Source organism: Plecotus auritus (assembly GCF_963455305.1).
Source record: "Plecotus auritus genome assembly, chromosome: 3".
NCBI classification, from domain to species: Eukaryota; Metazoa; Chordata; class Mammalia; order Chiroptera; family Vespertilionidae; genus Plecotus; species Plecotus auritus.
This window is the reverse complement of record NC_137772.1, coordinates 220875729-220903199: the sequence shown is the minus strand read 5'-3', so window position 1 is coordinate 220903199 and position 27471 is coordinate 220875729. Positions and strand designations below refer to the sequence as shown.

Sequence of the window (27471 nt, the reverse complement as noted above, 5' to 3'; positions counted from 1 at the left end):
GAAGAAAACTTACTCTACATCCTGAATGGGCTTTGGGTGCCTCACTCGCAAACTACAGGGTGGCAAATGGGGAGAGAGTCATAGAGAAGAAAGGGACATTAGGAAACCCTGAGGTTTTTAGTGAAGCCAGTTAACAATGCCAGGAATGAAAAACTGGCAGTGAAAAGAAAAGCCTTGAGCAGGAGGAAAAGAGCCCCATATTCGTCTTCCTAACCTCCGAGTCCTGAGCAGGATAAGCCACCTCCCCTCAGCACCGCTCCTCCGCCTTGAGGTCTGCCACTTCATGTCCCTTCCCAGGGGTCTCTTCATCCCGGGACAGCCCCCACCTTAGGGCCTCCTTTCTCACAGCTGCCTGTCTTCCCCTCCGCGCCCACCTCAGTCCTTGCACCTCCAGATTTCAACGGACCTCCTCCGTGCCCCTGGGACCCGCCCCGCCCCTCGCGCGCAGCCCCGCCCCTCGCGCGCAGCCCCGCCCCTCGCGCGCAGCCCCGCCCCTCGCGCGCAGCCCCGCCCCTCGCGCGCAGCCCCGCCCCTCGCGCGCAGCCCCGCCCCTCGCGCGCAGCCCCGCCCCTCGCGCGCAGCCACGCCCCTCGCGCGCAGCCACGCCCCTCGCGCGCAGCCACGCCCCTCGCGCGCAGCCACGCCCCTCGCGCGCAGCCACGCCCCTCGCGCGCAGCCACGCCCACCGAGGCCCGCCCCCTCGGTCCTCCAGGAGTATTCGCCCTGCGCGTGCCAGTTGCCGCCAGTTGGAACCCAACCTCCTGGTCGGTGACGCGCGAGGCGCCAGTCTCCGGGTTCGGGTTCCAAATCAGAATCCCTGAGGACTGGAAAGCCCGCTTGCGGGGCGGAAGGGATTCACTTCAAGAACCTCGAAGACTGGGTACGAGCGGGGTTTGTAGGCAAAAAGGAAGCGTGTGAAGAATCTGAGGGAAAGCGCCAGGGTTCCTTCGTCCTTAAGGCTCGGTGGTGGTTGCCGGGCCCTCACCCCTGGGAGGGAAACTCAGAGATCTCGAGGGATTTCCAGCATCCCGATGTTAAATTCAGTCAGGCCTACGGCCTGAAGAGGCCCCTCAGCCTTCTCCTGAGGGAATCAGTCAGAAAAATGTCCGGCGAAGCTGACCAGGCCGCTGCTGAGGGTGCCCGGCCTGCGCTCCCACACGCCTTGGTGCCTGAGACTGAGGGGTCCGCTGTCCAATCCATCACTTGCTACTTCGAGAGAGAACAATCGTTTCGTTTTTTCAAGGGGAGAAGAAACGGATGGTTTTTGTTTTCGTCCTCGAGGACAGTCAGTGTGGCACTTTGGGTAATAATGCATATGATTAACTGAGGGACAGTATTCTGGGAGATCCCACGTGCACTGCCTCTCGTTTGCCTCGGTTACTTTGCAGTTTAGAAGTATAGGTGGTAGCAACCATACCTCTCTCTTAGCAGTTCCCTTCTGCTAGGCCCCAACCCCCGACTTTAGTATTACGTGAGGAGATGGAATAGACCCCCAAAAAAGGAATTACTTGGACCACATTTTATTCTAATAAATACAGCCATGGCTTGTAGATTCCTGAGACCTTAAAACAACAGCTACAGTGCTAAATGGCTGTTGGATTCTGTTACTTGGCCCTAATTTTATCATATGCTCGGCCCTGGCAGCTTTGGCTTCGTCTGGAAAGTCCCTTGGCTGTCCAGTCTAATTAGCATATTACGCTTTTATCATTATAGACTAGAGGTCCCGTGAACAAAATTTGTGCATGGGTAGGGTCCCTAGGCCTGGCTGGCGATCAGGGCGCATCAGGGCCTTCCTTCGGAACCACCATAGCAAGTGCACGTCATAGCAAGTGCTTGAGCGCCCAGTTTCCTGGTCCAACTCCGAGGGGACACTTTGCATATTAGCCTTTTATATAGAGAGGGAGAGTAGCCACTGTAATTTTAAATCTTTATAAAATTAGTAAATACAAAATACACCTAATGTTCTATGAAGCAAAAAGATATATGTTACAAGAGAGCCCATTAACTAGCAGAAAGGTATTCATATTTTATGAGGAAAATAAAATCTATCTATTTAGGGTAGACTAAGTTCTAGGAGCCAGGAAGAATACAGGAAGAATGATATAAGGTCAAAGTTTTTAGAGTGTTACTAACATAAACATGGAAGGTTAAATAGCAGTATGCAATTCTAGATAACATTTCAAGATAACAAAAAAGATATCAGACAGTCATAATTAGCTGTGCTATATGAAATCAAAAGATATTAAAAAAAATGACCAGTTTTGAGGAGAGAGAGAAGAAACTTAAATCCCCACCCCACATACATCCTCATGAAAGAGATAATGCCACATGCTTAGCAGAAAGAATATAGGCCAGCCAAATGTTTCTATAATTATCCTTCTGGACTTTGAAATAAAATCAAGGAGGCCTCATGGGCAAAGGATTTTATACTGTATAATCTATGACTACTTCTTAAATAATATTTCTTGTTCTCCCAGAATTGGGTGGTGTGTTGTTTTTTTCTGCTGCTCTCCTTTCAATATGAAGGAGGATCAAGTTGTGCTGGAGGAACCAGGATTCCAAGATGATGAGGTATGACAAGAATATTGAAAGTTATGCAGACATTCAGTCATGACACAAAAATGAAGCTCCTTCTATTAGCAACTATATTTAGAAACTGAATAGAAATAAAACATAGTTCTAGAGAGAGGCAATATTACAAATATGTAACAACTTATTTAGCAAGGGGTGCTAAGATTAGTTACTTAGCAACTGGCATGGGATAATTTCATTAATTTAACCACTGGTATGGCCATACTGGTTCCTGTGCATTCTGGTAACAAATAGCAGAGGAAGGAGTACAGGGTCTGGTGGGGAAGAAGGTTGAGAAAACATATTTTAAAATAGGTTAAATGTTGTTCCATTCCTGTGGGTGAAGGTCTTAGGCCATGACAAAACTATTAGATTTTCTAGCCCTTTCGATGTTAGCTCTTCTAAGTATGTAACAAAGTGCTTGTAAAGTATTATTGATCGTACCTCTGTCTGGAGAAGTGGAATTTTAGGAATTTGGAGTGACCATAATATTGAATTAACTCTTTAAAAGGTGCTAAACAGTTGAATATGAATAATCAAAACTCCATTTTTTTGTTTGCGCTCCTTTAGGAATCTTTGTTTCAAGACATAGACCTGTTACAAAAATATGGAATTGTAAGTATTTTTTTAATGCTGTGTGAAATTGTCCAATTCAGGGTTTCTCAGCCTTGACCTTATTGAACATTTGGGACTGGGCGATTCTTTGTTGTGTGGAGCTGTCCCATGCATTGTAGGGTGTTTAGCAACATCCCTGGCTCCTAACCACTCACTATATCCAGTAGCACAACTAAAATTTGTCCAGACATTTTCAAGTATCCCCAGGGGGCAAAATTGCCCACGTTTGAGAACCACTGGTTCAACTGGAGGTATTCCAAGCTCTCTGCATCTACTGTCTTCATCAGCAGAAAATTCAGTTCTGTATCAGATGATTAGAGTAAATGATGTTTACAGAAATCCAGACTGCGAATAACAAACTAAATGAATTTCAACAGCAATTAGTTGATAGAAAACTTCTGTGACATTATCTTTTGAAGCATCACATTTTATCTCTTTCGGCTAGGTTTAGAAAATAGGAACAAGAGAAAATTCTGGTCCTTTGGTGATATAGTTATTTGCATTCTCCAAGGGTAGAGGGGAAAAAATCTTTAAAAAAAAGTAAAAGAATATATTAGTAATGAAGTTTTGTAGAAGGAAGGAGCTGAACTGAGGGGGTGAATGTGTAATAAATTAGCTAGCTTTTCTACCAACAGACTTTTCTTTTGAATTCCTTGTTACATTGCCATGGTCCCACTAACATTCTTGGGAAATCAGGGCACAGCCAGAACATTTGGCTGTGTGCTGGGTATGTTCTACTCAGATATTTCCAGAACATTTGGCTACATGGTGGGTGGGTTCCACCTGGTTGCTTGTATAAAATTGGCATCACGGTGGAAGGAGATGGACACAAAAGTACATACTATGGGAATTTTTCAGGCTGGTATTTTATCTCCATTCTTTTATTTACAGAACGTGGCTGACATTAAAAAATTGAAGTCAGTAGGAATCTGTACCATCAAAGGGATACAAATGACAACAAGAAGAGCCCTATGCAATGTCAAAGGGCTCTCAGAAGCAAAAGTGGACAAGATTAAAGAGGCAGCCAACAAACTTATTGTAAGCAAAATCCATTCTTTGTTGTTTCAGCTTAGAGAAGGGCTCTGTGAGTTTCTGTAGCCTTTTTCATTATGAACACCAGAAACCATTGTGGGAAATCTAAGTTACTGTAGATCATACTGTACTATTCTCCCCAATTAATTTCTGAAAGATTGAAGCAGGGTTAAGAGACCTGGAACACTATGAAGGTAATTATTTTTACCAAACTTTTCTTTTTATCTCTCTTTATATTTCTTTTTCTCTGCCTTTTCTTCTCCTTTTTATTTTTGTTTTGTGTGTTTGGTTTTTTTTACCTTCCTTCTCCTTATTTTTGTTTTGTCTTCTCAAATATATCATAGCTGTTGTAATGCACTCAGCACCAAAGAAGTTACTTTCTCCTGGTATAGACCAATTGATAAGAGAGCATTGGGTTAGAAAAAAACTAACAGTGGATGTATACAGTTGAGATAGATAGGACCAAGAATATGCTCACTGTGGCAGCTGAGCTAAAGCTGAGCCAAACCCATACCTTGTAGCTGGGCCCACAAACTATGAGAGGTCCATGTTGCTGACAGGCTCCAAGCCAAAACATAGGCTTTGATTCAAGCTTTTGTGTAGAGCTTTTGGGGCCACTGAACCTAGGTAGGGTGGCTCAAGAGCCTGTGTTCTTAACTATGACCTTGTGCTGCCTTCAAAGACAAATGAACTGTAGCTTATATCAAATAATGATCCTGATAACCAAGTCTATAGTTTTTGGCAGCATTTAAAATTAAAACCATCACCTTATACCCTTTTAAAACCCTTCCTTTTTATCTTTCTGAAGGAGCCAGGATTCTTGACTGCATTTGAGTATAGTGAGAAGAGGAAAATGGTTTTCCATATCACCACTGGGAGCCAGGAATTTGAGTGTGTATCTCATATATTGTATAACCACTAAGCACAGTCTTTGAAATACTATACTTATTTTTCTCTATCTGGCTGTTGTTTCTACCAAACGTAGTAGAAATAGCTTCTTCTTTTGAAGTAGTTTTTTGTGTGGTTTTTTTTCAAAAGGCAACTGTAGCAAATAAATGTTAAGCTACTTGTAGAAACAAGATTAAATTTCTTACAAGAACTTCAGACCAAAAATATATAGTTACTAGAATCAGCCTAATTTTTAAAATTAGGCTAAACTAATTTTTAAAATCATTTCAAAAAATAGTTTAACTTATCATTCCCTTTCTCCTAATATCTACTTTTCATGTTCTCAGTATATTTTTTTAAAAAATTGAATAGTTAGTTGACTTTTAGAAACATAGTTCTAGCACAATATGAAAAACCCAGTTAATAATAAGACTATTTATTCAAACTCCAATTCAGCTCTAAAGACCAGAACTGAGACATAAGGCTTATAATGCCCATTTCCTATTGGTACCAGAAATAAGAACAGGAGGGCTTACAAGTTGTTCTGTTGATCCACCAGCCCTCACACAGTAGAACCTGTTATTTAATAGGTGGTGTACCATTTGTTCAGCCAAGAATTCCTGTTTATGTTGAATAGATATAGATAGACAGATAGATATAGAAAGAAATGATATTAATGCTTTCTCCTTTCTTGATTTCTCTATTTCTGTTCCTGTTACTAATGCTTGCTTTCTATTTCCAGTAAGTTGCTAGGAGGTGGAATTGAAAGCATGGCAATCACAGAAGCTTTTGGGGGTAAGCAGAACCTTAATATTTTGTTATTGGGGAAAAATTATACACACACACACACACACACACACATATACACACACAAACATACATATATAATTAAATAAACAACTAATAGTAAATTATATCTAATTTAGAACTTACAATAAAATATCAATTCTCGCCCTGAACTGTTCGGCTCAGTGGATAGAGCATCAGCCTGCAGACTGAAGGGTCCCAGGTTCAATTCCAGTCAAGAGCATGTACCTTGGTTGCGGGCACATCCCCAGTAGGGGGTGTCCAGGAGGCAGCTGATCAATGTTTCTCTCTCATCGATGTTTCTAACTCTCTATCCCTTCCTTTCTGTAAAAAACCAATAAAATATATATTTAAAAAATAATCCTGTATTCTCATAATACAGGATTATTCTATGCTACAATTAAAATATATTCCAATATTAATAGATGGGTCTTATTGACATTTTTCATTGTTTTATCTCTGACTTCTATAGAACATAGTAGAATTTTTTTACATTCTTTCAGAAGATAGTTGAATAATGAAACAGATCTTATTTCTAAGAAATGCATGTTGAGTGAACATAGTAGATTTTCTCTTCCCTGTTTATATCCTCTATTTTTTCTTCAAAACAATTCATGCATAACTATATTACATACTATGCCTGACAATTCCAGTACTTGCAGCCCTGGGGGAATTAAATATGTTGTTTAGTTGATGTTTTTGTTGACTTAGAAATATATCTGGTTTTCATTATTTCTATTATCTTAGTCTTAGTGGCTTATTGTCTTGTATATGTATTGATATTTGTGAGATCATTGCTTGACTTTAATCTGTGGGAGTTCAGTGGGCCGAAAGTGGTGAGAGGGCAAGTTTTCCTCCAGAGAGAATTTGCTGTTTTGGTGGTTAGGGCATAGCACCAGTATGAGACTACTTCCCCTTTGAGATCCCCTTTGAGGATCTCAGTTCAGTGGGAGAACCCCAGGCTCTCCTATGGTAGGGTCTTAAACTCTCGTTTATATGACTATTTCTAAGGAAAACTTGGTTTAACTTAATCTTTATCCAAAGGACAATTCTGTGAAAAAATACCTTTAAAACTTATTTTTACTACTGGTATTCATATATGCAGAATCCATTCATGATGTGGTATTTATGTGTAAAATTTGACTGTTGGAAAAGGAAACTATACTCTGAGGCGATATTTTATTATTTATGAAAATATCTAAAACTTAACTATGGGTTTTTGTTTTCTATATTTCACAGAATTTCGTACTGGAAAAACCCAGCTCTCTCATACACTCTGTGGTAAGGATACATAACAACAACAATAATAACAAAGCCCCAGCTGCTTTGGCTCAATAGATAGAGCATCAGCCCTCAGACTGAAGGCTCCCGGGTTCGATGACGGCCAAGGGCACATACCACCGTTGCAGGCTCCATCCCCAGCCCTGATTAGGGCACCTGTAAGAGGCAACCAATTGATGGGTCTCTCTCACATCGATGTTTCTCTCTCTGTCTCTCCCTCTCTTCCTCTCCCTTCCACTCTCTAAAAATCAAGGGAAAAATATCATCTGGTGAGGATTAACAACAACAACAAATAATAATAATAACAAAAATAATCATAGCTATTACTTACTAATCTAAGTTGTGCCTGATACTTTATATAATCTCATGTAATCTGAACAGATTTACAAGGAAAATAAATCTCAGAGAGGTTGACTGCCTATAGTTACACAGATACCAAAGCTAGTCTGGGAATGTGTGATGCTTGAGGTGAAATGCTGCACTCTGAACACCTGAATGGAAATAGGGATGAGGTAAAATGTGTTGGTGGGGAGAGGCTTCTCTGTCTCAATTTTTCCCATTCTATTCTATGTTGTATCTTCCAGAATGTCACAAAATCTATTGAGGCCTAGAATCCCTTGGAGTAAGGTTAGCCCTAAGACAGACTTAAAAATAAATTTTTCTAAAACAGAGTAAGTTAAAACACTTCATTTTGCACAAAGACATTACTGTGCATTTCTTGGACTTAAGTACAAGGGGCATGGCAAAATGGGTAAGAAAGGGATTCTGGAACCAAAATACCTGGCTTCATTCTTTACTCTACCATTAATAGCTGTGTGACTTGGGCAAGTTGCTTCACCTTCCTAATTGTCCCCATCAGTAAAATAGGAATAATGATAGTACCAAAGTTAGGGTTGTCTTGAAAAGTAAATGAAATAATGCATGTACTTAATGTAAAATGATTCCTTAGTATGAACTACTACTACATAGAAAGAAAATGCATTTTAAATTTTGACTAAAATAAATAAAAATATTACTTAAATGAATTATACAGCATAAATTATATTTGTGATTATATCTTATAGGAAGAAAGTTAGTAAATTCTATCTCTATTCTTTAAGAGAACTACCTTTCATGAATATCTCCTCTTGGGAGAGATGTTGACATTCTTTGTTGAATTACTATTTTGCTGGCAGAATGCTTTAATTTTGCCATAAATTAGTAATATAAAAATATAACATGCTGATTAGAAACTAAAGGATCATGATTTTTTGCTAGCTTAACTAAAGAACTGCAACCAGCATAAATCCCATGTTAATTTACACATTTATTTGTATAAAGTGTATTCATTCCTATTAATATTAATTAACTCTTAATTGCTTCCTAGTGACAGCTCAACTTCCAGGAGCAGGTGGCTACTCAGGAGGAAAGATTATCTTCATCGATACAGAAAATACTTTGTAACCTTTTTATTTAAACAACTTGCTGTCGTAGTAGTGTGATTATAGTAATGTTACTATAAAAGAGTTTGTTTGAACTATATCGTTTTTATAATCATCTCAGAAACCAGCCAAGGGAAAAATAATTGCTGGTCAAGGTCTCAAATCACTTTTTATTTAAAAAGATTTCATTTCTCTGAAAGGATTTGCTGTGAAATTGACAAAACAAATACATGAGAGGAAAATACATATTCATTTTTAATCCTCTTCTCCAAATATCCTGTATAATAAAAGGGTAATATGCAAATTGACCAAACGGTGGAACGACCAGTCGCTATGACATGCACTGACCACCAGGGGGCAGATGCTCAATGCAGGAACTGCCCCCTCTGGTGGTCAGTGAGCTCACACGGGGGAGGGCTGCTTAGCCACAAGCCAGGCTGATGGCTGGTGAGTGCAGTAGCCCACCTCCATGGCAGCACTGAGGATGTCCAACTGCAGCTTAGGCCCACTCCCTGCGAATAGTCTGACACCCCCCAAGGGCTCCTAGACTACGAAAGGGCACAGGCCGAGTTGAGGGTATTCCCACCCCAAGTACATGAATGTTGTGCACTAGGCCTCTAGTTTTACTTATAATTAGAAAGAAGATTATTGGCTCACTCAGAATGTGGTTCAAAATAAGGAGAAATGTAAGAAAGGAGCATAAGCACAGATGGGAAAAGGGCAGAACTGTTTATTATTTTTAATAAATCCTTATTGTTCAGATTATTACAATTGTTCCTCTTTTTTCCCCCCATAGCTCCCCTCCACCAGGTTCCCACCCCACCCTCTGCCCTTATCCCCCCACCACTGTCCACATCCATAGGTGTACGATTTTTGTCCAGTCTCTTCCTGCACCTCCCACACACCTTTCCCCCCGAGAATTGTCAGTCCACTCCCTTTCTATGTCCCTGTTTCTATTATATTCACCAGTTTCTTCTGTTCATCAGATTTTTTATTCACTTGATTTTTAGATTCACTTGTTGGTAGATATGTATTTGTTGTTCATAATTTTTATCGTTACCTTTTTCTTCTTCTTCCTCTTCTTAAAGAAAGCTTTCCGCATTTCATATAATACTGGTTTGGTGGTGATGAACTCATTTAGCTTTTTCTTATCTGTGAAGCTCTTTATCTGTCCTTCAATTCTGAATGATAGCTTTGCTGGGTAGAATTATCTTGGTTGTAGGTTCTTGCTATTCATCACTTTGAATATTTCTTCCCACTCCCGTCTGGCCTGCATAGTTTCTGTTGAGAAATCAGCTGACAGTCGTATGGGTGCTCCCTTGTAGGTAACTAACTGTTTTTCTCTTGCTGCTTTTAATATTCTCTCTTTGTCTTTTGCTCTTGGCATTTTAATTATGATGTGTCTTGGTGTGGTCCTCTTTGGATTCCTTTTGTTTGGGGTTCTCTGCACTTCCTGGACTTGTAAGTCTATTTCTTTCACCAGGTAGGGTAAGTTTTCTGTCATGATTTCTTCAAATAGGTTTTCAGTAATTTGCTCTCTCCCTTCTTCTGGCACCCCCATAAATCGGATGTTGGTATGCTTGAAGTTGTCCCAGAGGCTCCTTACACTATCTTAATATTTTTGGATTCTTTTTTCTTTTTGCTTTTCTGGTTGAGTGTTTTTTACTTCTTTGTATTTCAAATCTTTGACTTGATTCTTGCGATCCTCTAGTCTGCTGTTGGATCTCTATATTATTTTTTATTTCAGTCAGTGTATGCTTAATTTCTAGTTGGTCCTTTTCGTATCCTCGAGAGTCTCGCTAAATTTATCGGCATTTTCTAGAAAATTCTTGAAAAACCTTATAACCATGGTTTTGAACTCTATATCCAGTCATTTGCTTTCCTCCATTTCTTTCATTTGTGACCTGTTTCTTTGTCTCCGCATTTTGGCTGCTTCCCTGTGTTGATAGAGTGGCTTTGTGTGCTAGGTGTCCTATACGGCCCAGTGGCTCAGCCTCCCCAGTTACCTGAGGTGGACACTCTTGGTGCACCCCTTTGTGGGCTGTGTGCACAGTCTTGTTGTAGTTAAGCCTTGATTGTTGTTGGTATCACTGGGAGGAATTGACCTCCAGGCCAATTGGCTGTTAGGATCAGCTGTGTTTACGATGGGAGAACTTCTGTGTTGGAGACACCCTTATGAGGCAAGACTTGCTTCAGTGGGGCTTTGGTGGTCACCGAGTCTGCCCCCTGAGTATGTCCCTTATGGATCTGAGGAGTTGTAATCTGGATGGTTCCACTCTGACCCCTGGGTACACTGGCTTTTGGATCACCAAGGAGGTGCTAATTTAGCCTCTGCCTGAGGCCACCCAGCAGGAACTACAGAGAGATCTGCAGATTCCTCTTCTTTGTTTGGGTTTTGGAGGTGCCCAGATGAGGCCCAGCTGTGAAGCAATGCAAGCTGCTGTGGGGCCTTGGGCCTTCTTTTGGATGTTCTGGGACTCACTGACTCAGCTGCAGTTTGTTGGGTAAGTTTAGAATTCAAAGGACCAGGCCATTCATATGCAAAAGCCTCTGCGCTCAGCTTGGATGGGGCCGAGTCTCAGGGCAGAGCAAACAGCAATGGCTTCCCATCAGCCCTGCCCTAAGAGCCCCCTGGGTCTCAGTGTCCCGCGGTAATCGCTGCAAGCACCTCTGAGAGAAAACCACCCTCGAGTTTCACCTGCTGCCATACAGTCCAGTTTCTCCCCGTATGAGTCTGGGTCCCCAGAGTCTCGCCTGGAACTGGAGTTCAGAGCAGTTGGTAGCTTGTGTCTCCCTCCCGATTGAGAAAGCCAGCCGCGTACTCAGTTGCCAGCCCTTTCCACGTGCGCGCGTGCCTCTATACCTCTGCCTTTCGCAGCTCCTGTGAGTCTCAGTGTGCTTTTCTCTTTCCTTCTAGTTGTAGAATTTCCACTCAGCCAGCCTTCCTGTGGTTCTGGATGATGTCCGTTTTGTCTTTTAGTTGCAGTTTTGAAATTGTTGTGTGAGGCAGCAGTTCAGGTGTTTATGTCGCCATCTTGGTTTCTCAGAACCTGTTTAGATAACAAAGAATTTGTTTGAAGTGGAAGGTATTCCAGAATGCAAGGCTGGTAAGGTGATTTTGGTCTTAGACATAAAGGGCTTTAAAACCGGATGGATGATGAGTATAAATTAGATACTTTTACAATATTCTAAGCAAGTAATGAGAACTTGATCTAGGTTGGAAGCAGTAGAGAAAAAAAGAAAAGGACAAGAAATATTAGGAAGGAAAATTGATAGGACTTGATGACTGTATTTGGTAGACAAAGGAAAGAGGTGAGAGAAACCACACAAGGTTTTTTGTGTAGACAATGGGAGAATCATGATGCTAATGATGGAATAGAGCAGATCATGTTTCAGAGAAAAGGTGGTGTTTCATTTTAATGTGTTGAATGTGAGGGACAGGAAGACATTCAAATGGCAATTGCAAACGTTGGACTCAGCTTAAGAAAATGATAGGACCCAGAGATATGGATGTAATAGCCAAGTGGGCAAGAGAACTTAGAAGAGAGAACTGAGAACACAACTTTGGGGTATGCCAGTATTTAGAAAGGACTAAGAAGAAGAAACCAGGGAGACAGAGGAAGTAGGAGGAAATCTGGATGTGAAGGATGAGCAAAAAGAAGAGTTTCAATTATTTAGACTTAACTATTGAGATTCTCGTTTTTTTAATTCATTATTGTTTTTTGCATCCCAAATCTTTCCTGTATTTCTGTTTTCCTGGAGTACCTACTCAAGTCATTTTATCAGAAAAGTAATGAGGTGGTAAACTTGAGCTCTGGCATTCTGAAGATACATTATTTTGCTCTCTGGAATGTTCATTTGGCCTGTCATATACAAACTTGCATGGTATATTTCTATCCTATTGGGTGTTTGCTCCCTCTATCCCCACTTCACAGTGTTTCTGGATCATACAAATCCTCTAAATTTACTATCCAAAAAAACTCCAGTAGAAGAAAAACACCAGAGAACTGTTTGCAGAATACTTTATTTGGGAATACTGGGCATAAGAAGACTCTGAAGGAAATTTCTAACTTGGGGAAAGAGGGTGGAATGTTGTATAGGGCTGTAATAAGAAGAGCTCAGCTGGGCTCCAGCTAGTTTCAGAAATAGCTATTTAAGGATGGTTCTTGGAGAGGGAGGAATTGTTCTTGCAGATTAGAAACCACTGTTTGGGCAATTTGGATTTTATCAAGAGACACAGGAGCCAAGTCCTATACAAGAACGAGTAGGGAGGGACAAGGACACACGAGTGCTCAGCAGAATGTTTTCATTCTTTCAGTGTCTCTTACATGTATTTGGTTCTCTCTTGATATTTTTCTTTTTAATGTTTATATTTTGCCTACTTAATTATGTTTTATGCTTACTTTTTGGTGTGGATTATCTTATGACTCTTTATATGCACCATAATGCCTTGCATTGGTAATTTATGATTATGGTGATTTATTCCATATGGTGTTCAGTTAATAAATATTTATAGATTGATTTGAACTTCCCTTCAGCATAAGCACAATTTTTATATTTCTGGTTACATAGTAACCAAGTTTTATAAACACTGACATGGTGAAAAATGTTTTTATTCCTTTACAGTTTAGATAGATCTAAGTGATAATTAGCATCTTCCAGAATACCTTTGCAGGTACACAGAATTTGCTTCCCTATGAATTTACTAATTTAGAAAGTTAGCACAACTCCTTAGAAGAAGGTTGGTAATTCCCTTTTGACCTTTGAAGTTACCTTTCTGACCCTTTGGTTCACGTAGTTAAATTTACCATTCACTGGCAAAACATGATTAATGTGTATTAAGCTATTTCATATTGAACAAGTGAGGAGTATGAACAGAGTGAATTAATTCACTTTGAAGTAACTTAAATTATAATTCAGTAATATCTTCCTAGAATACATCTATTATAGAATTGAGAATAAAAGAGATTCACAAATCTTAGTATTTAGTTTTTCTCTTGTAATTGATTTGCTGCATAGTCTGAGTCATTTGCTTAATCTCTGTCAGTGTCCTCATTTGTAAAATGTAATATAGGCCATACAACTGGCTTCCATGGTTATTGTAAAGATTAGATAATTTATCATTTAAATGCTTATGGCCTTATCATTTCTCTAACCATTATCACTACCTAAGGTATTAATTGAGGCACTTATGAAAAATAAAATGTGGTGTAGATTTGAAGTGATTATTAGTATCCTCCAGAATACCTTTGCAGGTACATCGTTTTGCCTCTCTGTTCATTTCCTGACAGTATTATTTTTTGTAGTTGTCTAAACTCTTTTAGAATTGCTTTATTAGTTCCTTAATTTTGGCACCTTCCAGCCGTCCAGATCGCCTCCGGGACATTGCTGATCGCTTCAATGTAGACCATGATGCAGTACTGGACAATGTGCTTTATGCACGTGCATATACTAGTAAGAACCCCATGCAATTGGATGCTTGGGTTGTTTTAAGGTTGGCAGCACTGATTTACTATCTGAGTAATAATCACAACTTTTTGACACTGTTATTTTCTCTTTTTATTTTACTTTTCTCCAAATTAATTTAGTCCAGAAATTGTAACATCTGATAAGTCCTTAGATATTAAAATGCCCTGAAATTATTTCTTACCTTTGTGTTTGAAATGGAGAGTATCATGGGTAATGTAGCATTTGGCATGTATGCTAATGCAGAATATGAAGTCATCCTATATAATAAAAGGCTAATATGCAAATTGACCAAACTGCCCAACGAACAGTCACTATGACACACACTGACCACCAGGGGGCAGACGCTGAATGCAGGAGCTGCCCCCTGATGATCAGTGTGCTCCCACAGGGGGAGCACCACTCAGCCAGAAGCCCTGAGCTAGGCTCACGGCTGGCAAGCGCAGCAGTGGTGACGGGAGCCTCTCCTGCCTTCGCATCAGTCAGACATCCCCTGATGGCTCTTGGACTGCAAGAGGGCACAGGCTGGGCTGAGGGACCCCCCCCCCCCCGAGTGCACAAAATTTCGTGAACCAGGCCTCTAGGATTTAATAAAGTTAAATAATTAAATAACTAAGAAAATCCTGCCAGGCTAGCTTGACTCAGTGGTTGAGCATCGACCTATGAACCAGGAGGTCATGGTTTGATTCCTGGTCAGGACACATGCCCGGGTTTCAGGCTCAATCCCCAGTGTGGGGCATGCAGGAGGCAGCCAAACAATGATTCTCTCTCATCATTGATTTTTCTATCTCTCTCTCCTTCTCCTTTCCTCTCTGAAATCAATACAAAAATATTTTTTAAAAGAAAATTTTGCCCTGGCCAGTTTGCCTCATTGGTTAGAGCATCAGCCACAGAAGGAAGGGTCTCAGGTTCAATTCCCAGTCAAGGGCATGTACCTCGCTTGCAGGTTCCCCAGCCCCAGCAGGGGCACATGCGGGAAGCAGCCAATCAATGTGTTTCTCTCACATCAATTTTCCTCTCTCTTTTTCTCTCTCTCCCTCATGTCTCTCCCTTCCACTCTCTCTCTAAAGATCTATGGAGCCCAGCTGGTGTGGCTCAACAGTTGAGCATTGACCCAGGAACTAAGAAGTCACTAGTTGGATTCCTGGTCAGGGCACATGGCCTGGGTTTGCGGGCTCTATCCACAGTAGGGGTGCATGCAGGAGGCAGCTGATGGGTGATGTTCTTCTTTCATTGATGCTTCTATCTCTCTATCCCTCTCCCTTCCTCTCTCTAAAATCAATTAAAAGTTAAAAAAAAAAAAAAAGATCAATGGAAAAAATATCCTCGAGTGAGTATAAAAAAAGAAAAAGAAAAAGAAATCCTTCCAGGATTCTCTTTGCCTGACTGCCAAAGACATAATTGATTTTTGCCTCTGCTTCTTCCAGCTTTTATAACATTTTCTCACTGCATTTCCCACCAGGTGAACATCAGATGGAGCTACTTGACTATGTAGCAGCAAAATTCCATGAAGAAGCTGGCATCTTCAAGCTGTTGGTACAAGCTTTTAAATATTGCTCATTCACAGAGCTATTTAGTATATTATTTTTCTTTTATTGATTCTGATTCATATTAACTTCTTCCTTTCCAAATGCATATTTATTTTTACATGAATTCTGTGCAGATCATTGATTCGATAATGGCACTTTTTCGAGTGGATTTCAGTGGTCGTGGGGAGTTGGCTGAACGACAACAAAAATTGGCCCAGATGTTATCACGACTCCAAAAAATCTCAGAAGGTAGATTTTAATAAATAGCACTATCAGAATAGCATCTGTGACTGTTTCCTGAGTAGACTTTGCAGAGAAGCTCAGAATAATGTCAGGAGGCAATACATTTTCTAAAATTAAAATTACTTTCATGGGAATACTGCTCTTTAAAAAAAATATTGCTTCTAATACAATAAGGTACCTAAATAATAATAGCTTTGACTCAATTTATGTAATTAAAGAAAAATTGGAATATAATTTTGTTTATAAAATAAGTTACAATATTTCTACCTTCTGAAATCTAAGCAAAGAACTTCTTATATTTACTTTGCCATTATCTTAGTTTCTTAATTTTATTTCTTGATGCAGAATATAATGTGGCTGTGTTTGTGACCAATCAAATGACTGCTGATCCAGGAGCAACTATGACGTAAGCCCCAATATTCTGCTTTTGTATTTCACAAAGGTTAATAACAGAAGATTAAAGTGTAGAATAGAAAACAATTCCAATATAATCAGTTCTGATGTGGGCACAAATATATCGCAAATCTCTTTATTGCACAGTTCATATCTATACTAATAAAAGGGTAATATGCTAATTAGACCAGATCGACCGGACATCTTCCAGATGTCCTTCTGGATAAAGCTGGGGCCCGGCCCAGGGGAAGCCTCCCCGGAGGCAGGGGAGCCGCCTGCGGTCACAGTCCCGGATGCCTGTGTTCCCGGCCAGAGGCAGGGAAGCCACCCTTGGTCCCTGGTGCCTGCCCGGGCGAAGCTGGCCCGGGTGCCTGTGGCCAACCCAGGCAAAGCTGGCCCAGGTCCCATGTGCCTGCATCTGGCAAGAGGGAGGGAAGCCCGCATCACGGTTGCCTTTGGCCAGCCAGAGGAGGGAAGCCTGAGTCCCAGGTGCAGGGGCCAAGACAGAGGCGGTTAGGGGCGATCAGGCAGGCAGGCAGAGACAGTTAGGGGCAATCAGGTAGGCAGGCGAGTGGTTAGGAGCCAGCGGTCCTGGATTGCGAGAGGGATGTCCAACGGCCAGTTTAGGCCCAATCCTGCAGGGGTCGGACATCCCCCGAGGGGTCCTGGATTGCAAGAGGGTGCAGGCTGGGCTGAGGGACCCCCCCATGCATGAATTTCGTGCACTGAGCCTCTAGTCTATATATATAAAAGCCTAAGTGACTGTCCAACCAGTAGCTATGATGCACAATGACCACCAGGGGACAGACGCTCAATGCAGGAGCTGCCGAGCTGCAGTGACTTGGCAGCTGTGGTTCTCAGGTGATGCACCCGGAACCAGAGAGGAGAGAGCCCGATTCCAGAGTGTGTCACCCAAGTACCACCCTTTAACAACCCAGGACCCCTTGGGGGATGTCAGAGAGCCGGCTTTGGCCCAATCCTCACAGGCCAGGCCAAGGGACCACACCTGCCAGAGGGACCCCGGTCACTCCGTAGATGCCCTTCAAGCCCCAGCTCCACTCCCAAGTGTGACCAGCTGGGGAGGGACCAAGGAAGGTTGGCTCCAGGGCATGTCCACCCAGTCTCACCCAGTCCTCACCCCCACTGGCCACCTTCTAATTAATTTACTTTCAATGTGCGCAAATCCATGCACCGGGCCTCTAGTTACTTTATAATTGCAAATATCACTTATTTGTTATCCAGAACCTATTTTTCTCTGGTTCTTTATAAAATAAAGCAATAGTTTAACTATTTTCAGAGATACTTTGGGCTCTGGTTTTGTCTAGGACTAAAAGAATATTAAAGGATAAAGGGAAATTAAAATATATTCCAGATATATGAATGGCTTTTATAGAACTAATAAACTGTTAGCTTTAAAAAAAGGGGGGGGCAGGCTTTATAGAATTTATTTATGTATGTATGTATGTATAAGAGTTCCTATGAGAGAAGTCTACTGTTTAAAGAAGCAATTCAATCCATATTAGGCATATGCAGAATTTGTTGAAATATTTGTACATGTAATTCACCAATTGATGGCTCTGTTTGAAAGATGGCAGTGAAGGGAAAGGCAAGCAGAGATGAAAGAAGGTAATGAAAAGAGAAAAGTTGAAGAAAGTTTAGTTGCTACCATAAAAAATTCTGAAGATTATCTTATAAGCAATCAAAATAATCCTGAATCCATAATATTGCTTTTAAAGATCTTTTCAACAACTTTTTATTTAGAAAAAATTTTTGTCAGAGAAAAGTTGCGAGACAAGTATAATGAATACACATATATCTTTCACCTAGACTCATCAAATTGTTAACATTTTGCCACATGTTTTTTCTCTCGTGTGTGCACACATTCACATCATATGTGTGTTTGTGTATTTTTTGGTTAACAATTTGAGGGTCATTTTTCCGTGAATCACTGAGAATTATTTGTAGACATCATGACACTTCACCATGTAATGCTTCAGCATAGCTCTTCTAAGAACAAGACCATTTTCATACATAACTACAATATAATTATTACACTCAAGAAATCTAACATTGGCATCCTTGTGTTATCTAATATACACTTTTATTCAAGTGTCTCCAATTGTGACAGTAATTTCCTTTATAGTTGTTGGGATTTTTTTGTTTTGTTTTAGATTAAGAGCAATGGAGGGTCGTACTTAGCATGTAATTGTCATATCTCATTAGCCTCCTTTAATCAAAACAGCTCCTCAACCTTGTTTAGACTTTTATGACACAGACATTTTTGAAGAGCACAGGCAAACTGTTTTTCAGAATGTCCCTCAAATTGGGGTTGATTTTTTCTCATTATTTAAAGTGTTAGACACTTTTGGTAAGAAAATTATAGGACAGTTTGTTCCATTATTAGTGGTGTTAAGTTTGATCATGTGATTAAGATGGTGTTCACAAAATTTCTGCATTGTGAAAGACCTTTTCCCCTTTGTAATCAACAAGTAATTTGTGAGGTTATACTTTTGAGACTGGTGTAAATACCTTGTTCTATGATAAGCTTTCACCCACTGATTTCAACATCCGTTGAAGATTTTTGCTTCCATCAATTATTACTCTGATGGTTGCAAAACATAGTGATATCACTTGAAAACTGAGTCAGTATATCAGAGAGTAGCAGATAAATGAGTCATTGGCATATATTATTTTTTATTATTAACTGCAGTCACTCTGCTGTCTATTCCATTCCCCAAACTTCCAATTATAAAATAAACGTAATGGAGATTGACATATATATTAGATGATATTTTATATGCTAGTGTAGATTCTGCAAATTGTACTGAAATGAATGTGTCTCTCATTAGGCATTTTCCAAATTAACTCTAAGAGTATTGCTGCACCTTCTGCAGTTTGATATATCTCTCATTTTTCAGTACTCTTTTATGAGTATTTTCTACTTAATCACAGGAGATTCCAATGTGAAAAAACTACACAAATGATATTAAGCAAGTTAAAATATTGAGAAGGGGGAAATCAATCATTTAATAAATATTTATTGAAAATGTATTATCAAGATTATGGAAATTCACTAGTGAACAAAAAAGACTATGTGCCTTGCCTTCATAAAAAAAGACAACTAAATGATGTCCCTTTAACTCAAAAGTTTAGTCTTGGTAGGGCACCCATTGTCGTTAGTCATTGAGTGGTGAAGGCAGTCTTCTCTGTTTTATAGGGTATCTTTATACATAGGACATAAAATACTTCACAAACAGAATAATTTTAAACTGAAGAGAAATGGAAGATTTTTCAGGCTTGCTTTAAAGAGAAAATGACTCATTGGCTCAGTGGGTTGCATTCAAATAAAACAGTTCAAGTTAAAGAGCAATGTTCTTTCTTCAGACGTGGGAAGGGAACAATGAAGAGGCCAACACTGTCTATCTGGAGTTAGAAGGCAAAGGAAATCAGTGGGAATTAGGTCACAGGTAGGGTTCTTTTTCTTATATTTGTAGAAAGTTTCCAAAAGAATAAAACCATTTTGGATTGACTCCAATAAGACAATGACAGGAGAAATAGAGAGGTGACAAAAAGGAAATAATGTGAAGGAGTCAGAGCCGAGAGGAGATTTATAATGAAAGTAGAGGCCCGGTGCACGAAATTTGTGCAGTCCGGTGGGGGGGGGTCCCTCTCACAGTCCAGGAGCCCTTGGGGGATGTCTAACTGACGGCTTAGGGGGCCTAAGCCATCAGTCGGACATCCTTAGCGCTGCCACGGAGGCAGGAGAGGCTTGCGCTGCTGCACTCGCCAGCTGTGAGTCTGGCTTCTAGCTGAGTGGTGCTCCCCCTGTGGGAGCGTACTGACCACCAGGGGGCAGCTCCTGTGTTGAGCGTCTGCCCCCTGGTGATCAGTGTGTGTCATAGTGATCAGTCATTCTGCTGTTCAGTCAATTTGCATATTAGTCTTTTATTATATAAAGGATGAGCTAGGTAAAGAGCCAGAGAAGGTAACAGAAGCTAGTACTTTTGCTAGCTTTGAAACATCTGCTTTGAAACATTATCTCCTCCACCTAGTTGAGTTGTAAGGAAATAGGCTCTCCATAATTAGTATATTCTAAAGTATTTTAAATTATAACAATACAAATTAAATGCATGTCTTCATATAAGGCACATAAATTACCACACTAAATGAAAAAAAAAGTTTTAAACTAAAGGATTCCAAATGCTACTAGAAAACCTCCCATAAAGAAAATACCTTTTTTCTCAGTGTTGAAGAACTCCAAGCTACAGCTTGCCTGGAGCTTATCAGAGAAATATCACTATAATTAGGATGAGTCCCCAAGTATGCTGACAATAATTGAGGCTTATATCCTATGCATTATACTCGATGGCACATTGTATTAAAAAGAAACAAAATTATAGAGGCAAGGAGCTACCGAATGATACAGTAGAGCAATAGCTCCTAGACAAGGCTTACAGATACAGATTTTAAAACTAGAATGATCCAATTGATGAAGGTCAGAATATCCTATATAATAAAAGGCTAATATGCAAATCGACTGAACGGCGGAACGACCAGTCGCTATGATGCACACTGACCACCAGGGGGCAGACGCTCAGTGCAGGAGCTGCCCCCTGGTGGTCAGTGCGCTCCAGCCAGAAGCTCACGGCTGGCAGCTGGCGAGTGCAGCAGCAGTGGTGGGAGCCTCTCCCGCTCTGTGGCAGTGCTAAGGAGCAGCGAGCTGAGTGGTAAGGAGCAGCGAACAGGTGGGCAGTAAGAAGCAATGGGTCCCAGACTGTGAGAGGGCACAGGCCAGGCTGAGGAGACCCCCCTCCCCAGTGCAGGAATTTCATGCACCGGGCCTCTAGTCAGGCTATAAAACTCCTCACCAGGGTAAATAATAAGAGGAGGGATGAATAAGACCATGATATTGCCTACTTCATTTGTGTATTTGCCTTGCTAAAACAAAAAGTCATCTTAAGACATTTGCAGTCTCATAAATATGAAGTCAGTTTATTCTCTAGGGATGTCTCCTAATGATTTAACATCATTAGCATAAATTAAGAGGCAATATAGTTAGAGAAAAATATTAAACCAGGGTTACTAGCATGGTGACCTTGTCATTTGAACTTATATTCTTCTCCATCAAAATTAAGAGAATTTATATTTATTGATTGCTTACCATGTGCCAGGTCTTTCATGCATTATCTTATGTAATTCACTCAGCCTCCTTGGGCCTTCCTGTTCTTTCTGTGAAGGTATTCCCAGTATGTTGCATCATCCTTCAAAAACTCTAGAATTCCATCTCAAAGTGTGGAAAAAAATGTACATTTTTCTGCATACTTTGGGAGGAAACAAAAGGGGTGAATTATTTAACAAAACTTGTTAAACATATTCCTTTTTTTAAACCATCTCTTCCCTTTCTACAAAATTCTTCTGGCAATATTCTTTTCTTACTACCTTCCCCTAACTTCAAAGCATCTTCCTTATTCTTGAGCATGCTCACCCCGTCTTTTTCTCCTCATTAGACCCCTTCTCAGAAATTCCATCTATAAGCTTACCCCTTAGCAGGTCAAAAAAACCACGACTATCAATTCTTCCTCAAGCTTGCCTTTGCCCAGGCCCCTCAAGGTCCCCACTCCAACAAGTATTTCAGATAGATATTATTATTCCTAATTTACAAAGGAGGAAACAGAGGCTCAGAGTATTTAGTACTCACTCAATCACACAATTAAAAAACAGAGCCGAAACCGGTTTGGCTCAGTGGATAGAGCGTCGGCCTGCGGACTGAAAGGTCCCGGGTTCGATTCCGGTCAGGGGCATGTACCTTGGTTGCGGGCACGTCCTCAGTGGGAGGTGTGCAGGAGGCAGCTGATCGATGTTTCTCTCTCATCGATGTTTCTGGCTCTCTATCCCTCTCCCTTCCTCTCTGTGAAATATCAATAAAATATATTTTAAAAAAAAACAACAACAACAAAAAAACAGAGCCAGCCCGGCCGTGTGGCTTAGTGGTTGAGCATCGACCTATGAACCAGGAGGTCATGGGTTTGATTCCCGGTCAGGGTACATGCCTGGGTTGTGGGCTTAATCCCTTGTGTGGGGCGTGCAGGAGGCAGCTGATCAATGATTCTCTCTCATCATTGATGTTTCTCTCTTTTTTTTTAAATAAATCTTTATTGTTCAGATTATTACAGGTGTTCCTCTTTTTTTCCCCCCATAGCTCCCCTCCACCTGATTCCCCACCCCACCCCATGCCCTTACCCCCTGCCACTGTCTTCATCCATAGGTGTAAGATTTTTGTCCAATCTCTTCCCGCACCCCTCACACCCCCTTCCCCCTGAGAATTGTCAGTCCACTCCCTTTCTATGTCCCTGATTCTATTATATTCACCAGTCCATTCTGTTCTTCAGATTTTTTATTCACTTGATTTTTAGATTCACTTGTTGGTAAGTATGTATTTGATGTCATTTTGTTGTTCATAATTTTTATCTTTACCTTTTTCTTCTTCTTCCTCTTCTTAAAGAATACCCTTCAGCATTTCATGTAATCCTGGTTTGGTGGTGATGAACTCCTTTAGCTTTTTCTTGTCTGTGAAGCTCTTTATCTGACCTTCAACTCTGAATGATAGCTTTGCTGGGTAGAGTAATCTTGGTTGTAGGTTCTTGCTGTTCATCACTTTGAATATTTCTTGCCACTCCCTTCTGGCCTACATAGTTTCTGTTGAGAAATCAGCTGACAGTCGTATGGGTGCTCCCTTGTAGGTAACTAACCGTTTTTCTCTTGCTGCTTTTAATATTCTCTCTTTGTCTTTTGCTCTTGGCATTTTAATTATGATGTGTCTTGGTGTGGTCCTCTTTGGATTCCTCTTGTATGGGGTTCTGTGCACTTCCTGGACTTGTAAGTCTATTTATTTCACCAGGTAGGGAAAGTTTTCTGTCATTATTTCTTCTAATAGGTTTTCAATATTTTGCTCTCTCTCTTCTTCTGGCACCCCAAAAATTTGGATGTTGGTACGCTTAAAGTTGTCTTAGAGGCTCCTTACACTATCTCCATATTTTTGGATTTTTTCTTTTTGTTTTTCTGGTTGGGTGTTTTTTGTTTCCTCATATTTCAGATCTTTGGTTTGATTCTTGGGGTACGTTGATCTACAGTTGAGTTTCTGTATATTCTTTATTTCAGACAGTGTATGCTTAATTTCTGACTGGTCCTTTTCCATTTTTTTGGCATTCTCATCAAGATCCTTAAAGGTCTCACTAAGTTCCTCAGCGGTTTTTAGAAGATTCTTGAGTAACCTTATAAATGTGGTTCTGAACTCTATGTCATCCAGTAGTTTGCTTTCCTCCATTTCTTTCATTTGTGATATGTTTCTTTGTCTCCGCATTTTGTTGCTTCCTTGTGTTGATGGAGTGGCTTTGTGTGGTAGGTGACCTATAGGGGCCAGTAGCTCAGCCTCCCCAACCACCTGAGGTGGACGCCTTTGGTACACACCTTTGTGGGCTGAGTGCAAAGTCTTGGTGTAGTTAAGCCTTGATTGCTGTTGGTACACTGGGAGGAATTGACCTCCAGGCCAATTGGCTGTGAGGACCTGCTGTGTCTATAGTGGAAGAACTGCTGCGCTGGAGACATGCTTATGGTGCAGGACTTGTTTCAGTGGGGCTTTGGTGCTCACTGAGTCTGCCTCTTGAATGTGTCACTTATGGATGTGAGGAGTTGAAATCTGGTGTCTCACACTGACCACTAGGTACACTGGCTTCTGGATCTCCAATGGGGTGCAGGTCAGCTACTGTCTGAGGCTACCCAGCAGGCGCTACAGCGAGAATTACAGTTTTCTCCTCTTTGCTTGGGGTTTGGAGGTTTTGGAGCTGTCTGACCTGGACTGCAAGTTTGCTAGGTTAAGCTGCGATAGGGCAGGTCATTCATATGCTAAAGCCGCTGCTTGGAGCTTGGGTGGGTTTGTAGATTGTGTGGGGCGGGGTCTTAGGGAGTCACTAGGCTAGGGCGTGGCAAACAGCGATGGCTGCCATTTAGCCAGCTCTGTGTCTCCAACTGCGTCCCCCCACCCCCGCCACCCCCCGTCCTGTGCCCCTGCGCAGTAAACAATTATTCCTGCGCGCAGCCCTGCAAGCAAGCCTCCCTCACTTTCTGACCCCACGGCAGACAGTCCAGCTTCTCCCCATAGGAGTTTGGGTCCCCCGCGTCTCCCCAGAAACTGGAGTTCGGAGTAATCGGGAGCTTGTCTCCCTTCGGGCTGAAAAAAGCAACGCTCCCAGTTGCCCGTCGCCAGCCCAATTCGCGCGCCTCCGTACCTCAGCTTTTTAGCGCTTGTGCACCCCTCAATGCTCTTTGCTCTTTCCTTCTAGTTGTAGAACTTCCACTCAGCCAGCTTTCCCATGGTTCTGGGTGATAGACATTTTGTCTTTTAGTTGTAGTTTTGAAATTGTTGTGCGAGGCAGCAGTTTAGGTGTTTACCTACACCGCCATCTTGGATCCTCCTTCTGATGTTTCTATCTCTCTCTCCCTCTCCCTTCCTCTCTGAAATCAATAAAAATTATTTAAAAACAAAAACAGAACCAGGATTTTAATCCTTGTATCTTTGACTTGGAAGTTATGCTCTTTTAGCCTCACTGTCATGATTAAGTACACCCCACTCCCAGAAACATATTATCTGCCCTACCATCGCCGTAACCTATGCGTCATGACCCCATCACCCAAATTTGAGGTGGGGAGGTCAGGCTGTTCTGGGTTTTACCCTCGGTGATATGATATACACCGTATTCTGTTCAACCAGAGGGAGGTAAATAACCTTTCTTGGCCCCTCTTTATTTCTAATATCCAGCCCCATCTCTTCCTCTTTATCATCACATCCCCCTAACCCCTGAGAAAAGGGGAAAAGAAGTGGAGAAGAAAATATAAAAGAAGGGGAAATAAGAGAATATGCTAAAGGAGGGATGTGGGTGTTTCTCTTAAGCTGTTTTTACTTGGTCAGAAATAGAAGTAAATTAAAGCACTCTAAAAGAATGTGGAATGCTATCTTGTACTTTACCTCAAGATTTGGTTCAAAGAAAGTTCAAAGAAACTTTAAGAAGATTTTCTTGGTCTGTATGTTTTATCTGAATTGTTTAGTTAAATAATAATAATTATCATTTGTTGAGTATCTCTTATGTGCCAAGATTACTGTAAGGGTAGAGCTAATTGGCACAGTTCCTGGCATGTAGTAGGCTCCCAATGAGTTATACTAAATATATCTTGAATCCTCACAACAGCCCTAAGAGATAAGGTCTTTTTGTTCTCATTTTACAGTTAAAGAAACTAAGATTCATAAAGGTAAGAAGCCCAAGGTAACATAGATAAGGTGTTTGCTTCAGGTTTAAGAAAGGAGGTAGTAATAATTGTAGTCACTGGGCTAATGCCTTACCTAAATAATTTCATTTTATTTTCACCACTACCCTCCTAGTTAGGCACAGTTATTATTCCCCCATTTAAAATGAAGAAACACACTTAGAATGGTTAAACAATTTTCCTGAGGTCATGTATCTAGCTGATAAGCCAAAATGTGAAACCAGGTCTAACCCCAAGTTCATATACCATACAGTACATCGGGGCTATATATGATGGAAAAGGTTGGCGTGCTGTCCTTTGAGAGGCTTTTCAGGGATATTCCTATTACCCTGGTGAATTGACCAGACTTCAGGGCCCTCAGCCTTGCAGGCAGAGATTTGATTCAGTCAGCCTGCTAATAACAAGTCCATCTCTCAGGGGCAGACCCACATTAATCAAGCTCATGAGACTCAAAGAACAGAGGGCCTGTTTACTGATATTGAACAATGTAACTACATTTGAGGTTCTTATGACCAGTGCATTCTCTCCATAGGCTGACCTTTATAGGAATCCAAATTTTAATCCAAAGTTATTTACTAAGTATGGAATCCAAGCAAAGGGAAATAATTAGATGAGATAGAATAGTATGGACTGCCACATAGTAAGGACTCAATAAATCTTGGTTGTTATTATTATTATTTTTAAAATATATTTTTATTAATTTCAGAGAGGAAGGGAGAGGGAGAGGGAGATAGAAACATCAATGATGAGAGAGAATCATTGATCAGCTGCCTCCTGCACACCCCACATTGGGGATCGACTCTGCAACCCAGCCATGTGCCCTGACTGGAAATCGAACTGTGACCTCCTGGTTCATAGTTCGACACTCAACCACTGAGCTATGCCGGCCAGAATACGGCCTATGTCATTTTATTATTATAATAAACTAGAGGCCCAGGTGCACGAAATTTGTGCACTCTGGGCAGGGGGAGGGGAGGTGGTTCCCTCAGCCCGGCCTGCGCCCTCTCACAAGCCAGGAATCCTCCGGGGATGTCCAATTGACAGCTTAGCCATCAGTCAGACATCCTTAGCGCTTCCTTGGAGATGGGAGAGGCTCCTGCCACCACCGCTGCGCTCACCAGCCATGAGCCTGGCTCAGGGCTTCTGGCTGAGCGGCGCTCCCCCTGTGGGAGCGCACTGACCACCAGGGGGCAGCTCCTGCATTGAACGTCTGCACCTTGGTGGTCAGTGCTTTTCATAGCGACTGGTCATTCTCCTGTTTGGTCGATTTGCATATTAGCCTTTTATTATATAGGATACCTATCTATACCTATGAATCTCCTAAACATATATGCAAACTTTTATATATGTACATATGTACATTTTTCTGGGAAAGAGTCTATATCTTTTATTAAATTATCAACATGTTAGTGACCTATAAAAAGGTTAAGAGCCATACATTTGGCCCCAAATTCTACACAGAACCCTGAATACCTTGATGGAACAAATAAAATTTGAATTGGCTTAACATTCTCCCAGAGCTAAGGCTGTTATGCTATCTTGCAATCTATTTGATTAAATATAACCACTTAGTTTATGTTTCATTTTAAGTACTTTTTTCTCCCCATATCTTTCCTATATATTTTCTTAGTACTTTTGCAAAACCTATCATTTATTTCCCTATTTAGTTCATTCAAAATCATCTCATTTTGGAGATGACATTCTTCTTAACATTCAGGTTCTTCACCTAGAACAATTTATCTATATAATAAAAGCCTAAGCTACCATTACGGCAGAACAACCAGAAGGACCAGTCACTATGATGCACACTGACCACCAGGGGGCAGATGCTCAATGCAGAAGCTGACCCTACAGGGGGAGTGCCGCTCAGCCAGAAACCAGGCTCATGGCTGGCGAGTGCAGCAACA

At 41.1% G+C, this 27471-nt stretch overlaps 1 protein-coding gene across 1 annotated transcript in view; it reads left to right on the top strand.

Moving 5' to 3' along the window:
• Nucleotides 1-744: 744 nt before the first annotated feature.
• Nucleotides 745-27471, top strand: part of DMC1 (DNA meiotic recombinase 1) — a 38773-nt gene continuing 12046 nt past the window's right edge. The window contains exons 1-12 of the mRNA XM_080660996.1: nt 745-880; nt 2478-2571; nt 3142-3186; nt 4078-4224; nt 5027-5109; nt 5849-5901; nt 7153-7194; nt 8561-8633; nt 13978-14069; nt 15544-15617; nt 15745-15859; nt 16199-16259. Of these exons, the coding sequence (XP_080517122.1) occupies nt 2521-2571; nt 3142-3186; nt 4078-4224; nt 5027-5109; nt 5849-5901; nt 7153-7194; nt 8561-8633; nt 13978-14069; nt 15544-15617; nt 15745-15859; nt 16199-16259 (836 nt within the window). The 5' untranslated portion in view covers nt 745-880; nt 2478-2520. The remainder of the gene's footprint in view (nt 881-2477; nt 2572-3141; nt 3187-4077; nt 4225-5026; nt 5110-5848; nt 5902-7152; nt 7195-8560; nt 8634-13977; nt 14070-15543; nt 15618-15744; nt 15860-16198; nt 16260-27471) is intronic.